At 43.0% G+C, this 14,663-nt stretch overlaps 1 protein-coding gene across 2 annotated transcripts in view; it reads right to left on the bottom strand.

Moving 5' to 3' along the window:
- Positions 1-14,663, bottom strand: part of cdh18 (cadherin 18) — a 180,456-nt gene that overhangs the window by 57,861 nt on the left and 107,932 nt on the right. For both annotated transcript variants that reach the window (XM_004081197.4, XM_023950139.1), the window contains exon 3: positions 6,828-7,122. In XM_004081197.4, the coding sequence (XP_004081245.1) occupies positions 6,828-7,122 (295 nt within the window). The remainder of the gene's footprint in view (positions 1-6,827; positions 7,123-14,663) is intronic.

The raw sequence follows: 14,663 nt of genomic DNA, 5'->3' as shown, positions 1-14,663 counted from the left end.
AACTAACATTAATCATTTATAATAAAACTAAATGTTTTACTATCTTGATGTTATTTGTCAAAAGAAGGATTTGTTTTTAAAATGAAACTTTATGAATTATTTGTAGACTTTCAAAAAGAAGTCTTTCTTAAGCACAATTTGAATTTTGTAGATGCTTCGTTTAGAGCTCTACTATTCCACCAATAATTCCCACTAAGACACAGGCTAGAACTCTGAGTTTATGGATTTCATAAAGACCTGTGTAAAAATGTAAAAAGTGATGCATAGCTGATGTTCTAGGCTATGCCATGTTAACATGTTGAAGACTATACCGTCTTCTCCAAGCGGCCAGAGGATGATCATTCTGGCTTTAATACAAGTGTCCTTTTGCTTCCATCAAAAAATCTATAAAGGCGTCTACTCCCATTGACCTTATGGAATTGTCTGCCAATAAGTGTTTCACTCTTGAAAGAAAATGTTAATTTTGAGACACGTTGTCCTAAAAGTGAATGCTTTTGTCCCTCTACTTGTCTAATATGGTTTAAAACGATTTATATAATAAATGTAGTTTGATCAACCATTTAAGTCAAACAAGGGCTTGTGTGTAGAAAGGATCGCAAAAAAAATAAAAAGACAGGAAGGCAATGTCAAAGCGGTACAAATCTGGCAGATCAGTCTTTTTTTTTCATAGTTCTATTCTGATATATAAAAAACTTGGTTACATAGAAGACGGCTGGGAACAAATGGCAATTATTGTTTTCCACCATGATCAATTTCCAAACTGACAATTGTTTTTAATAAAGAACTTGACAAGAACAATATGATTTTAAAATAATAGAAGCTGGATCTGATCCATTTCAGTTTAATCTGATTGGATTAATCGTGGAATATTTATATAAAAGTGTAAAGGTTGATTATTCCTAGAGAACTCAGGGTTGACGGTCTTTTCATGTCACATGAATAAACTCTGCAGAGATGAGTAGGAGGGAGGAAGCAGCTGAATTACCTGGCTGGTGCCCAGCTAATCAATTAGGACAGGAAAAAGAACATCACAACCAATTAGCTGCTTCACTCCAAGACAGCCCCTTTCCACACTTGGGAGCCCCAGTATTGACAAATGTTGGGGGGGATTAGTGCTCTGGTGTGTGAGGACAGTTGATTGTTACGGCCGATTTGACGCCACAGACGCCCAGCCAACGAACAAAGGAGGGGGCGGGGCAAAAAAAAGGGCTAATTAATTTCCCCTTCACAGTTCTTGGTTTTTTTCTTGGGTCATCGATGTTGGCTGAGTACTTTTTGCTGCCAATGATGTAGTTTGGAGGAAAACTTCAATTTGTAGTCTTATTTTCTGAAGGAGAAATGACTAATACTAAATTATTTTTGGAACAATATTTTCTTTGGCCTTTTATGCTTTTTATTAGATTAAAAATGTTGGCTAAAAGTAAGAAATTCACCATTTGGTATTTCATTCAAAGGGGAACTTAAAATTAGAAAAAAAGGCATTTAAGCAAAGAAAGACTGCAGTCAGATCATGACAATGAAAGACTGTAACTGCGGAGACTTCAGCTGTTTTATGGGGAGTTTACTCAGGTCTATTGGGGCCTGCCTGTTTATTTTGTTTTTGAACATTAGATTTTAAACTGATATGGTCAGACACATCAATTCAAAATCTTTTTTTTTTTTTTTTTTTTTTCTCTTTTTTTAACTTGTTCTGTCCAACAGCTGAGCAAACAGATTAGAGCTGAAGGCTTTTTGTGTTGGACAGGTTTTACTATCACAAAAAGAGGTTATATAGCTTCAAGAAACTAGAGTGTAGATTTGTATAAACCCCTTTTTGTCGTATTATTTTTTATTTATTTGTTACATTTAGTGTGTGTGGGGAGGGAGAGGGGAAGAATGTGAGGGGAGGGTGGAAGAGAGTAAAAGGAAGAAAGGTGAAAAGGTGGGGGATACAAGCACTGATTTGACTAAGTTATTAATTTAAGCAGTAACAATTATACCAGATCTGCTGGAAAGACGAATGTTACATCAAAGGTGAAAATCTGACACTAAGATGAGCGAGAAAAAAAAACTGTCCATCAATACACTGTAGGTAAGGAGGAGGGATGAAGCAGACAGGGAGCAGTGTGGCAGTGTGCACGTGCACGTGGGGGTGGAGATACATGCATGCTGCTGACGTGAACCGTGTGTTCATAAAGGGAGCCAGATCCTACCCAGCCAGACCAGCCAGACCAGGAGAGGGGAGGAGAGCCCCCCAGGCCAGAAGCCCCCCCAGCATCCGGACCCAGGCAGCCCGGGAGGGGAGGAGGAGGGGACCGCCCACCCCACCAGCCAGGCACAGAGAGGGCCCCCCTACAGGGGCCCCCCCAATGCCCAGAGGCACAAGCGAACCCAGTGTCCGGCCCCCAGGCCACAAGACAGGAGCGCTTAGCCGTACCAGGCGGCAGCCATGGGGGCCACCGGGCGCCGGACACCGAGACAAAGGCCAGGGACGAAGCCAGGGCCCCCGGAACCCAAGAGCCGGCCACCACCCGACCGGCGCCCCGTCCCCGCAAGCCAGCCCAGGCCCGCGACCTTAGCAACCCAGGGATCGCCACGCACCCACAGCCACAGCCACCCCCCTAAAACCCTACGCACTACCCCCCCCCCCGCCATAATATCTGACCCCCCCTCCCCAACCCTCTCAGTGCCCTCCCCTCTCTGTGATGGGGAGGGAAAGCCCCAGAGGGTCCCAGCGAGCCAGCCCCCAGGTCGGTCCTACCCATGCACTCACACACACATACTCACAATCATCTGGTTACCCTCCCTACCCCCGCCGCCAAGCAGCAACCCCCCCCCCAGCCGGCCGACCCCCAGCGCCGCATGCCCGACCCCTCCCGCAGCCGACAGGACACCCATAAGCCCGGCCGCCCTGAGAGGACCAGGCGGGTGAAGACCGGCCGCCCCCCCCCGACCCCACCCATGTATGGAGGTGTGGGAGTGCTGTGTGTGTGCTGCAGGTAAAATAGGAGGTCACCAGTGTGGGGGGATCCACCGCTGCCAAGCCGCAAAGCCCCCCACTCCGGAGTCCCTCTGTGAGTGGTGTGTATTTGCTGTGTGTGTGCTGCTAGCATGCAGTGTGTGTGTCTACAGAGGAAGTTAAAATTGTGGGGGGGCCAGCGAAAGGTGAGCACGGATGTTTCACCGTGCCCCCCTCCACCAGACCCTCTCCACAAGGCCCTAGATGAATCAGAGTGTCTAATATGCAAGTAAAAAGCGGGGAGGAGGGCGGGTGCCAACGAGAACCCAGAGAGGGGCATCCAGATCCCGGGGCCCTATGTGCCTGTGTGCAATATTTGTTTGGGTGAGAGCGGGGAGGAGCGGGCGGATGGGCACAACCGGGGGAGAAGGCTCCCCCGAGCGACCGGACCCCCAGCCAGCCGCGGTAGGCGCCCCCCCTCCCAGAGCGGCCGGGCAGCCAGAAACGCCAAGCCAGCCGCAGTTGGAGGCCAGAGCCTCGCGGCGCCGAGAGACAGCCAGCAAGGAAGGGTCCCGGCGCCAGAACGGGGGGGCAGGGGGTCCAGCCCCACCATTCATACCCTGGCCCCCCTAAGGACTAGCACACTGCCCCCCCAGGCCCCCCCCCCCAAAAAAAATAAATAAGTAATAATAATAATAATAATAATAATAATAATAATAATAATAATAATATAATAAAATAATTAATATAATAATAATAATAATAATAATAATAATAATAATGAAATAAACCCACCCAAGTGAACCCATTAACCCCTGTGACTGCGGCGCCGACCCCCGGGGGGCCAGGCCACGCGCCAACTACCGGCCACGGGCAGACGACCCCAGGCCCCAGAGCCCCAAGCCCCCCCCCCAGCCCCCGCCACGGCGACCAGCCACCCAGCACGGCACCCGGCCGTCGTTCCCGGTCAGCCGCACTGCCTACCCTGCGCCCAGCAGGCACCCGCCCAGGAACCCCTGCCAAGTTGCCGGCAGAGTGTACGCCCCCACCACCACCCCACCCAGGCAACCAGAGCCCCGAACCGGGAGAACGACAGGCCCGGCAGAGCCCACCCCCCCCACACCCACCCCGGCCCACCCAACCAGCCAGGACCCGGCTCAACCTATCACCATCCCACCCCCACTAGGTGATGTGACTAACCAGCTGGAGCCAGGGAGAGTCTGAAGCCGACAGGTTTTTTGTGGAGGACATTATCTCTGAACTAATATGCTCTGACATGAGGTTTCTGTAGTGGTTGATGCTAAGATTATTTTTAGATTTCCAGTTTAGGAGGATAGTTTTCTTTGCTATACATACAGCGGTGAGAACCATATAAGCCTTGTTAGATTCCATGTTGATGTTATTCAGGTCACCTAATAAGCAGAATTTGGGGCAAGCAGGAATCTTATGATTAAACCAGATTGATAAATCCTCACAAACCTTACGCCAGAATGATTGGACAGGTGGACAGACCCACAGGGCATGCAAATAGTCGTCTATGTTGTTACCTATGCACTGTGTGCATATAGCAGACTGATTGAGACCCATTTTAAATAACCTCTGTCCGGTGTAGTGAGTTCTGTGGAGAATCTTGTATTGAATAAGTTGTAGATTAGGGCTTTTGGTCATATTAAAGGCATTCAAACAGATCTGTAGCCAAAATTGATCACTAGAATTCAATGATAGCTCAGACTCCCATTTTGTCATGGGTAAGTAAATGGTTTCATCTATGTCTGATAACATCTTATAAATTTTGGAGGTGAGTTTGGGATTTTTAAGGTCCATGAAATGTGTTACTGTAAGGGGAGGGTCTAGGTCTATTTGGGTCAGGCAGTATTTAGTGCTTATAGCTGATTTAAGCTGCTGATATTCTAGAAATTTGTTTATATTAATTCCATAGGTTGAGGATAACGTTGAGAGGGACATAAATTTTCTATTCTGAATTATATGCTGGAACTGCTCGATTCCTTTGTTCTTCCATGAAGCAAAATGAATCATGTTTTTGTTAATCAAAATGTCAGAGTTGTTCCAAATGGGGGTAAGTTTACATGGAAATAATGTGAGGTTGTTTTTTTTAAGAAAATCCCACCAGGCTGTTAAGGATGAGCTGATGTTTAAACTTCTGAAGCATTTGTGTTGTTTAATTTTAGAACTGAAGAAAGGTAAATTAGAAATATCTAGGTTATCACAGAGATTTTGTTCAATGTCTAGCCAGGATTCATCCAGCACACCAGGATTCAGCCATTTTTGTACATAACACAATCTGTTCGCGGAGTAGTAGTCCTGGAAGTCTGGAAGGCCTAGTCCTCCTCTATCTTTAGGTTTTTTAATAGTTTTTAAACTAATCCGTGGGGGTTTACCTTCCCAGAGGTATTGGGAAATGAATGAGTCTAATGATTTGAACCAAGTAGTTGGAGGTTTGGAAGGAATCATTGAAAATAGGTAGTTAATTTTTGGGAGAATCATCATTTTTATGGCTGCAACTCTCCCGATTAGAGAAATGGGTAGAGTTTTCCATCTAGTGAGATCAGCCTCGGTTGTTTTAAGTAGTTGGGTGTGGTTTAGCTTGAGTAGATCAGAAAGCCTAGAGGAGATATTTATACCTAAGTACTTTATGTTGCCTGTTTGTATTTTAATAGATGACGGATTTAGATAATTGCAATTAATTGGTAAAATTGTGCTTTTAGACCAGTTTATGGAGTATTCTGAAACTGAAACGTCAATTCAAAATCTGACGTTGGCATTTTAGAGGCCATCAATGCAGATTGAGATGACTTGGAGACGTTGAGAGGAGAGAAAGTGAATATAGGATGGTAACGTTGAAGCTACCAGGAAAGAGGCCTATAGGAAGCCTGAAGAGGAGGTTCATGGATGTAGAGAAGGAGGACATGGGGGTGGAAGATGTGAGTGAGGAGGATGCAGAGGAGAGGAACACATGGAGGCGGCTCATCTGCTGTTTCGACCCCTAAAGGGACTATCCATAAGACAAAGAAGAAGGTTTGGGGGAAGAAATTAGCTAAGGTTCATTAAATTCACTTTAGGTGCAGAATCTATAAACACAAAAAGAACAATTGAATGATCAAAAAAAAAGAATTGTGTTTGACAAAGAACAATTTCAGTAGGGTTTATTCACAGAAACTGCCTCCCGGCAGCAGTTTGGCTACTGTTTGGACATTGTATATATCCTCTTGAAATATTACAGCCTCACATTTTTGAGCTATCGTGCTGTGAGGCAGAATCCACTGGACTGAGAAAATGTAGCTTTTGTTCATCTGAGCTAAAAACAGAACCAGCGAACAAAGAAATAAAACATAGATGTTGGCCACATGATGCTGGGCATCTGAGGAGTGGCCGTCTCAGTGGAGCTAAATGGAAGCTTTATTTTCCTCCGTGATGCAGAGAACTCCACAGTCCAGATGGCAGGAATCGCTACAGAGGCACAATTGAGTGCTCTAAAAGACCTGTTCACCCGGGAGGCAAAAGAGGACTTGGCTGGCTTACAGAAGACCAAACACTGAAGGACGTTATTACTGAGAAGTCAAATCAGAATGCTGCACGAGGTAACACATGTTTACAGGAGGGTTTCACACCAATACTGTTATATTAGCAGCAGCATTTACATTCCTACTTTCAGAGGATACACACAAGCGTCAAGTTGAAAGTCTTCCCAAGATCATTTTCTTATTTACTCAAGGCAAGACGAGGATTATAGACGTCAATTTCATAAAAGCAGCATTTGAAGCTTTCAAGTTCAGAACATTTTCCTCTTTCAAACTATTCAAATAAAAGCTTAGAGCTATTAACAGTTGAGAGATATTTTATTTGAAGTCGATTCTGTGGCACTACTCACCCACTTCAGACATTTCAGGTACTGTAGCTTCAAAGGGTCCATCTGGAAATTTCGGTGCATTGTCATTGATGTCTTGCACTTTGATGATGAATTCGGACTTTGGTTCCAGGGCTTCCTCTGTGTTCCGGTCCAAAGCTTGAGCATGCAGGACATAATGTGCTTTCCTTTCCCGATCAAGGCTTTTGGTGGCATGAATATCTCCTGTCACCTCGTCGATGATAAATATAGTCCCAGCTCCTTCTCCACTCAGAATGTACCTGACAGATCCATCTCCTTTATCTGAGTTTGAGTGAAGCTGCAAGGAAGACCAGACAGAGGGTGTGAGAAGAAAGCAAAACGGGTGTCAGCAAAACCTCTTCGTACACTTGATTTGCTGCAGACTATAAATCCCTCAGCGAAGCTTAAAAACACACAGTGCACTGATGTGGAAGATCTTCAAATCAAATGTATAAAGAGGGAATTTGAGTTGCATGTCAATTATTAGGCTCTAACGACTGCAATGATTTCTCAAAAGGCGAGTAATTATTATTAGAAAACTGATGAACAGAGTGTCTGCTTCACATCTCTCTGCAGTGGTCTCTAGCTCCTCTAAACAATTTCAACATCTAACTCAGTGATCACATGATTCAATAATATTATAGTATTAATATAAAAATACAGATTTTCATGTTTAAACATAATTTACTATGAAGATTTTCCTTTTTTAGTCAAAAGCAAACCACTGGGTTTACATTATTATTTAAATAATTTCATTTCTACTCATAAAAAACAAAACAAAAAAAACTAGGAAACACTTTTCCTATGGGACTGACGGCTGAACACATTCACTCATTCATTCATTTTCTATACCGTTTTTCCAATTCGGGGTCACGGGGCTGCCGGAGCCTATCCCGGCCACTTATGGGCGAAGGCAGGGGACGCCCTGGACAGGTCGCCAGTCTGTCGGAGGATAGAATATCCACAATCACACATCCATTCACTCTCACAGTCATACCTATGGTCAATTTAGAGTTGCCAATCAACCTATGAAGCATGTTTCTGGATGAACACAGAATAATGTAATTGCAAGTTGCTAAAATCTCACATGGTTGTAAAACCCTAAGCTTGTTAGACAAAACCGAGTAGCAGTGTGGTTTAATGCTGAAACACGTTCCCTTAAACAAGTAACCCGTAAGTTGGAAAGAGAATGGCGTCGCTCCGGTTCAGAGCAGTCTCTGAATACCTGGAAGCATAGACTATTAAATGATAAAAAAGCTCTGCGTAGAGCTAGAACCCAGTAGTATTCAACTTTTTTTTTATTAAACTTCTCCTGTCCAACAGCTGAGCAAGCAGATCAGAGCCGAGTGCCTCTTGTATTGGAGAGATTTTATTGTTACAATTGAGGTTTATGGATCTTCAGACAGACTGAGTGTGTATTTGTATAAACCCCTTTTGTATTTGAGGCTAAGCCTTATGAAAATTATATTTGCGTGCATTCCTTGTTGGACCGGACAGAAAAAAGAAACAAAAGAAGAGAGAAAGAAACAGAGTAGGATGTCATAGACGGGTGATAAGGTGTTAGAGTGGGGGGTAGTTGGTTTTGCAAAGTTAAAACATAAAAGTGTCGTAAGTAAATTACATAACTGTCATAATTTTTCTGGGTTCCTCCTGAACCCAGAGAAACTGAGGTCATTACACTAGGTCCTAAAAACCTCAGAGATGCTCTGTCTGCTCAGATAGTCTCCCTGGATGGCATAAGCATAGCCCCCAATTCCACAGTTAGAAACCTTGGGGTTTTATTTGACCAGGATTTATCACATTTCACATATCTCAGAGGTGCAAAAATGCATTTTTTCACCTGCGGAATATAGCTAAGATTAGAGATATACTCTGTAAAAGGGATGCTGAAAAACTCAAATTCAAAGTCACACACCTAGGTGTGCGAAATTTGTTCTCCGCATTTGACCCATCCCTTGGGGGAGTGGTGAGCTGCAGACACAGCTGTGCTCGGGAACCATTTGGTGGCTTAACCCCCCCAATCCAACCCCTTAATGATGAGTGTCAAGCAGGGAGGCACTGGGTCCCATTTTTAAAGTCTATGACTCGGCCAGGGTTTGAACCCACGACCTTCCAGTTACAGGGCGGACACTCTAACCAGAACGTCCGCCTTTTAAAACTCATCCATGCATTTGCTACGTCGAGGCTGGATTACTGTAACTCCTTGTTAGCAGCGTGTCCTAAGAGTTCCTTAAGAAGTCTCCAGCTTGTTCAGAACGCAGCAGCTAGATTGTTAGCAGGAACTAGCAGAAGAGATCACATCACTCCTGTGTTAGTTTCACTTCACTGGATCCCAGAATTGAGTTTAAAATCCTCCTGCTAACCTATAAGGCCTTACATGGTATGACCCCATCCTACTGTATATTAAGGACTAGGGATGTGCCAAAATATCGATGTGGCGATATGTCGCGATATTTAGTCCCGTGATTGATTTTCAATGCGTCTTCATCAAGCATCGACCTTTTATTTACGTTTGAAGACTCTTTAAAACGTTATGTTAATCATCCTTTGGTAAGACAATTCTTCTGAGGGTCGATAGGGGGCGCTTATTGCGAGATTGGCTGTTGTGGGTGGAGAAAGAAGAATTCACAGTCAGACAAAAAAGGAGAAAATCATGGAAAAAACCGAGAGCAGCACGTCAAAATACGCGCCGGCAACATTCAAATACAAAGTATGGACTCATTTTGGATTTTACAACAGTGTAGACGGGACTAAGCTGGAGAATGACTATGCAATTTGCAAGAATTGTTTTGTAAAAGCTCGGTACACTGGAAATGCAACCAACATGCATGTGTGAGAAAGCCGGGGTTGTTGCTGGCCAGAAGCAGACACAGCCCGGCGTGGAAGCCTTTTTCCAGGCAACGCTATCAACGTCTTCCGCAAGAGCACAGGCAATAATGAGTGGGATTGCCGATTACGTGTACAAGGGGTTCCGTCCCTACAGCGAGGTGGAGACTGAGGGGTTACGGTTTTTGATGAACGCGTTAGAGCCATGCTTTGACATTCCCTCTCGGAAAGACTTTGCAGAAAAAATGATCCCTGGGCTGTACGCCCAGACCAGAGCTAAGGTTGAGACGGCGCTGGAAAGAGTGGGGCTCACGTGTGACGGCTGGACCTCCAGGGCCACGGAGTCCTACATGACGCTCACGGTCCATTTCATCAACAAAGACTGCGAAATGATCTCATATGTTCTACAAACCCGAGCAATGCATGTATCTCACACGGGTGCACACATTTCTGATGTACTGAAAGCAGCAGTAGACGAGTGGCGTCTTGAAACTAAAAAGCCAGTGGTCGTCACTGACAACGCATCTAACATGTGTGTTGCAATGGCGCTAACAGGCCACCAACATGCTAGATGTTTTGCCCATGTTCTAAATCTTGCATCCCAACATGCTCTGAAAGTAACTTCTGTTGCCAAGGTTCTTGCAAATGTGAGGCGGGTCTCAACATGTGGAGCACATGTGGAGCAGAAGCCCTGAAAAGAAATCAACTCCTTGACCTCCCTGATCATCACAAGCTGATCACAGACATGCCTGTTCATTGGAATAGTGCCTATGAGATGGTGTTGAGGTTTCTAGAACAACAGTCTGTGCTCCCCTCTTATCACCAGAGGTAAGAAATGTTTTATGCAGTACTTTAAATTTGTGTAATTATTGTGGAAAATGTTTTTATGTAAATAAATAAATACTGATGCACAATTTATCTGGCATAAAGAATAAATACTTTTCATGTGTAATGTAAATTACATTAGACATACAAAATTAACTTGGCATGTAAATATATACATATATTACTAATACAAATTAAGATTATAGTTAAAAATCATAATTGGTTCAAAATAAATTATAAAATATACATTTATTGAAAGCACAAATTTCTTTTTTCTCTTAACATTAGTAGGAACGTGACAGACTGTGCATTGACAGAGGATGAAATATCAAGTACTGAAGAGATGGTTAAAGCACTAAAACTAATGCCTGTGGCAACAAACATCACGTGTGAGGAAAAGAATCCCACCATTTCAATGATTGCTCCTCTTCATGCCCAAGTGGTGTGCAACACAACTAGCACTGAAGACGTGACTCCTCTGGTTCGAGAGATCAAGAGAGCCATCAATCAAGACCTTTCAAAGAGATATCAGTCAGAGGTGGAAAGAGATCTCCTATGCATGTCCTCAGCCGTGGACCCTAAATTTAAATCTCTTTTGTTTCTGTCACCTGAAGAAGTCCAAGACACTTATGCAAAACTGAAGTCAAAAGCAGCAGCTTTAAAGGAAGGAGATCCAGTGTCTTGTAGTGACCTACAGGATGATTTGGAGGATGAGGGGCAGCCACATTCCAGCAGTGACACCAGCACCACCAAGAAAAGAAAGTCAGTAGATCTTCTGGGTCAAACCTCAAGAAGACCTCTTATGCCTCTACATCAGCAGCCTCCATTGCAGAGACAGAGGTCAAACAATATCAAGACGCCCTTCCTCTGCCTCTCACTGAAGATCCACTGTTGTGGTGGAAATCTCAGCAGCGCGTGTTCCCTCTCCTCTCCAAACTGACCCATATGCATTTGTGTCTTCCAGGGACTAGTGTGGCAGCTGAGAGAGTTTTTTCAACTGCTGGAGATATCATTAGTGCCCAGAGAAGTTCACTCACTCCTGAACATGCTGACCAACTGCCTTTCCTCAAGAAAAACATGAACATATACAACATGCATCACATGCACCTGTTCCCCAGACTTTAATGTTCTCAAAGATATTTACATTTAAGTGCACTTTAAGTTCTTGCATTTTATTCCTGGTAATTTAATTTTTAAAGCAGTTTATGTCTTATATAACTTTAAGTTCCTAGCTACAACAATTTTTTTTCTGGGAGGTTTTTATTAGAAAGACACTTGAAAAGTTTCACAGTATTAAACACCTGATTTACTGCTACACTCTTTAATTAATGCAATAGCTATGGTTTTGTTTTTTAGAGGTGAATACCAATGTGCCTGGCAGCTTTATTGACTTCTATAATTTGTATCCTGTTTACAGCAATTTTGCACTAAATAATAACATTTCCGTCTATGTTTACACAGAATTTTACAGATATATTTTCTAATTAATATTAATATCGTTTGTCAAAGTCAGAATATTACTGATTTCAGCATTGTTCCAAAAAAGTCTGTTATTCGTTGCACCAAATAGGACTCAAGTTGTTTGTGATCATTGTGTTTAAAATAAAAAAATAAGGAAATATTATCCAAAAGACATATGTTCTTCTTTCTTATAATTTGTTATATCGTGAGTTGTTAGAGACGATATCGCGAAAGTATCGTTATCATTAGCAATGTCTTGCATATCGTATCGTAAGGTACCCAGTGATTCCCAGCCCTATTAAGGGCTTACCATCCAAACAGAACACTTCGCTTGCAAAATGCAGGACTGCTTGTGGTTCCTAGAATTAGTAAAAGTACGGTTGGAGGTAGAGCGTTTAGCCACCAAGCCCCTGTTTTATGGAATAAACTCCCAGCTCATGGAAGAGAGGCCGACTCAGTTTCTACATTCAAAGTTAGACTGAAAACATTCCTCTTTGGACAGGCTTATTGTCAGACTAGTTAGTGTTCTGAGATTATTTAACTAACTGTTACTTACTTTTTAAAATGAAACTTAACACTAACAATAAAGTTGTCACTAGGCTGCTAGAAGTTTGAAGCTGTCCTCTATTCTCATCCACTTCTACTCTATCCCTTGTGCTATCCTTTGGGGTCAAGATGACCATTGACGTGTTCTTCCTACCATGACAAAGGTGAACACCAGTGAAGATCACAAATCATTGAAGAAAAAAGGTTCAGAGCACTGTCTAGTGGGTCTAGATGACCCAACTCTCAATGTTAAAGTGCCTAGGATAGCACAAGGGTTACTTATCATTTAGTTCTCCATGCCTCTGTTTGGTGCAGTGCGATTCATGTACTGTCCTTCTCTCCCACTCCCCTCCAGTACCTGACCGTGTACCTCGTTTCTGGCTTGCCTCTACTACTGCTTCTACACCTGACTGTGGATCCAGTCTACGGCTCGTCTCGCGCCCCCAGCCCTCCCCCAACTTCATCTGGATGAAGATCATTTGCTGGACTTTAAATATATTTAGTTGTAGAGTTAGAGAAGCGAATTCTTCTCTAAAGGCCCGGTCACACCGGGACGAATTTCGCCGACGTTTAACGCCTCGTGACTAAACAAAGGGCACCAATGAGAGTGTGCACACCGACGCGAAAAAACGCCACGCATCAAAGCGTCAAAAAAAAAAAACGCCTCGGGTTCGTTTTTTTTTTTCGACGCGTCGCGTCGAAATCTATTCGACCAATGAGAATGGCGCTTTTGCACACGTGTCTGGAGCTTCTGAAGTTACAGTAAAACACAACTTGGGGGCGCTCAAACACAAAACTGCCTTGCTGAAAACACATACCAGCGAAGAAGATAGACGCCGAGTTGCATCTACACAGCAGCGAAGAAATAATGACAGACATTCTAAAATATCCCCGAACCAAGCACCAGTTGGAGCTACTGGTGCTTGAAATATTCATGTTTTCTTTGTATGATTCTGACAAGCGCGTAAATACTTGCTCTCTTCTTCTGAGGGAAAAGCGACTTTAAGAAGCGTAAAGTTGCGCAGCGCCACCTTGTTTACAGGAGTATTTCTGTTTACATTAAGCACCATCTAATGTCAGGGAATGAAATTGCATGTTCGCTCGGCTCATCGTCAGCGAAAATCGCCTGGGTGTGAACACAAAAAACGTGGCGAAAAACGTGGCGAAAAACGCTGGCGAATAACGCCTGGCGAATATTCGTCCAGGTGTGTACGGGCCTTAAGAGTTCTGGTACATCACCCGTCCATCCTGGGGGAGGATCCCTCCTCAATGTGGGCACCCCTGAGGTTTCTTCATTTTTTCCGGAATCTGTTTTTTTTAGGAGTTATTCCTTACCGCGAAGGAGAGTCTAAGGGCAGGGATGTCCAGTTTAGTTTAGTCAGTTTAGTTAAAGTTTTAGTACTATCCTGTTGAATTCTATGCATTTATGATCCTTTTTGATTGTACGTTTAACTTACAAGACTTACGAAGCCCACTGAGACGACTGTTGTTGTGAATTTGGGCTTTACAAAAAAATGGAATTGAATTGAATTGAAATGGTGTATTCTTTAATGCACCATTCAATCAAAGACACTTCACAGTTTGAGCTGTTATCAGTTCTTTAGACAAACTCAACATCCCATAATTACATTGTTTATGGATAAATTAAGGATGTTAAATAATGATGTTTTATTTTCCTCCAAATAAAGAAAAAAAAAACACACTTTCCTGTGTACATATGTCTCTACTGGCGTACCAAGAAACAAAAATGTTGGGTACAGATGAGAGCATGTATGTAATAATCACATTTTTCAGGTTTATCTTTGATTAATACAAATACGGAATTTCTCTCATGATTCATACTAAATTGATTATATATATCTATATATATATATATATATAGATATATATATATATATATATATATATATATATATATATATTTATATATATATTAGGGCTGCACGATATGAGGAAAACTTGCGATATGCGATGTAAGAGATTAATATTGCGATAACAATGTGATTTGCGGTATATAAACAAATAACAAAATAACCAAAAACATCAATACCATTTCATTGCAACAGTTAAAAGTTATAATCCAAATGACCCTCGTCGACATAGGTGACAAACATCCAACATAAAAGGCCTCCCTCCGATTAGTCAACAACTTGAAGGCGTCCATCCGATTGGTCAAATGCA

This window comes from Oryzias latipes, chromosome 20 (assembly GCF_002234675.1).
Source record: "Oryzias latipes chromosome 20, ASM223467v1".
Lineage (NCBI taxonomy): Eukaryota > Metazoa > Chordata > Actinopteri > Beloniformes > Adrianichthyidae > Oryzias > Oryzias latipes.
The sequence above is the reverse complement of the archived record's forward strand: the minus strand, read 5'-3'. Positions and strand labels throughout refer to the sequence as shown.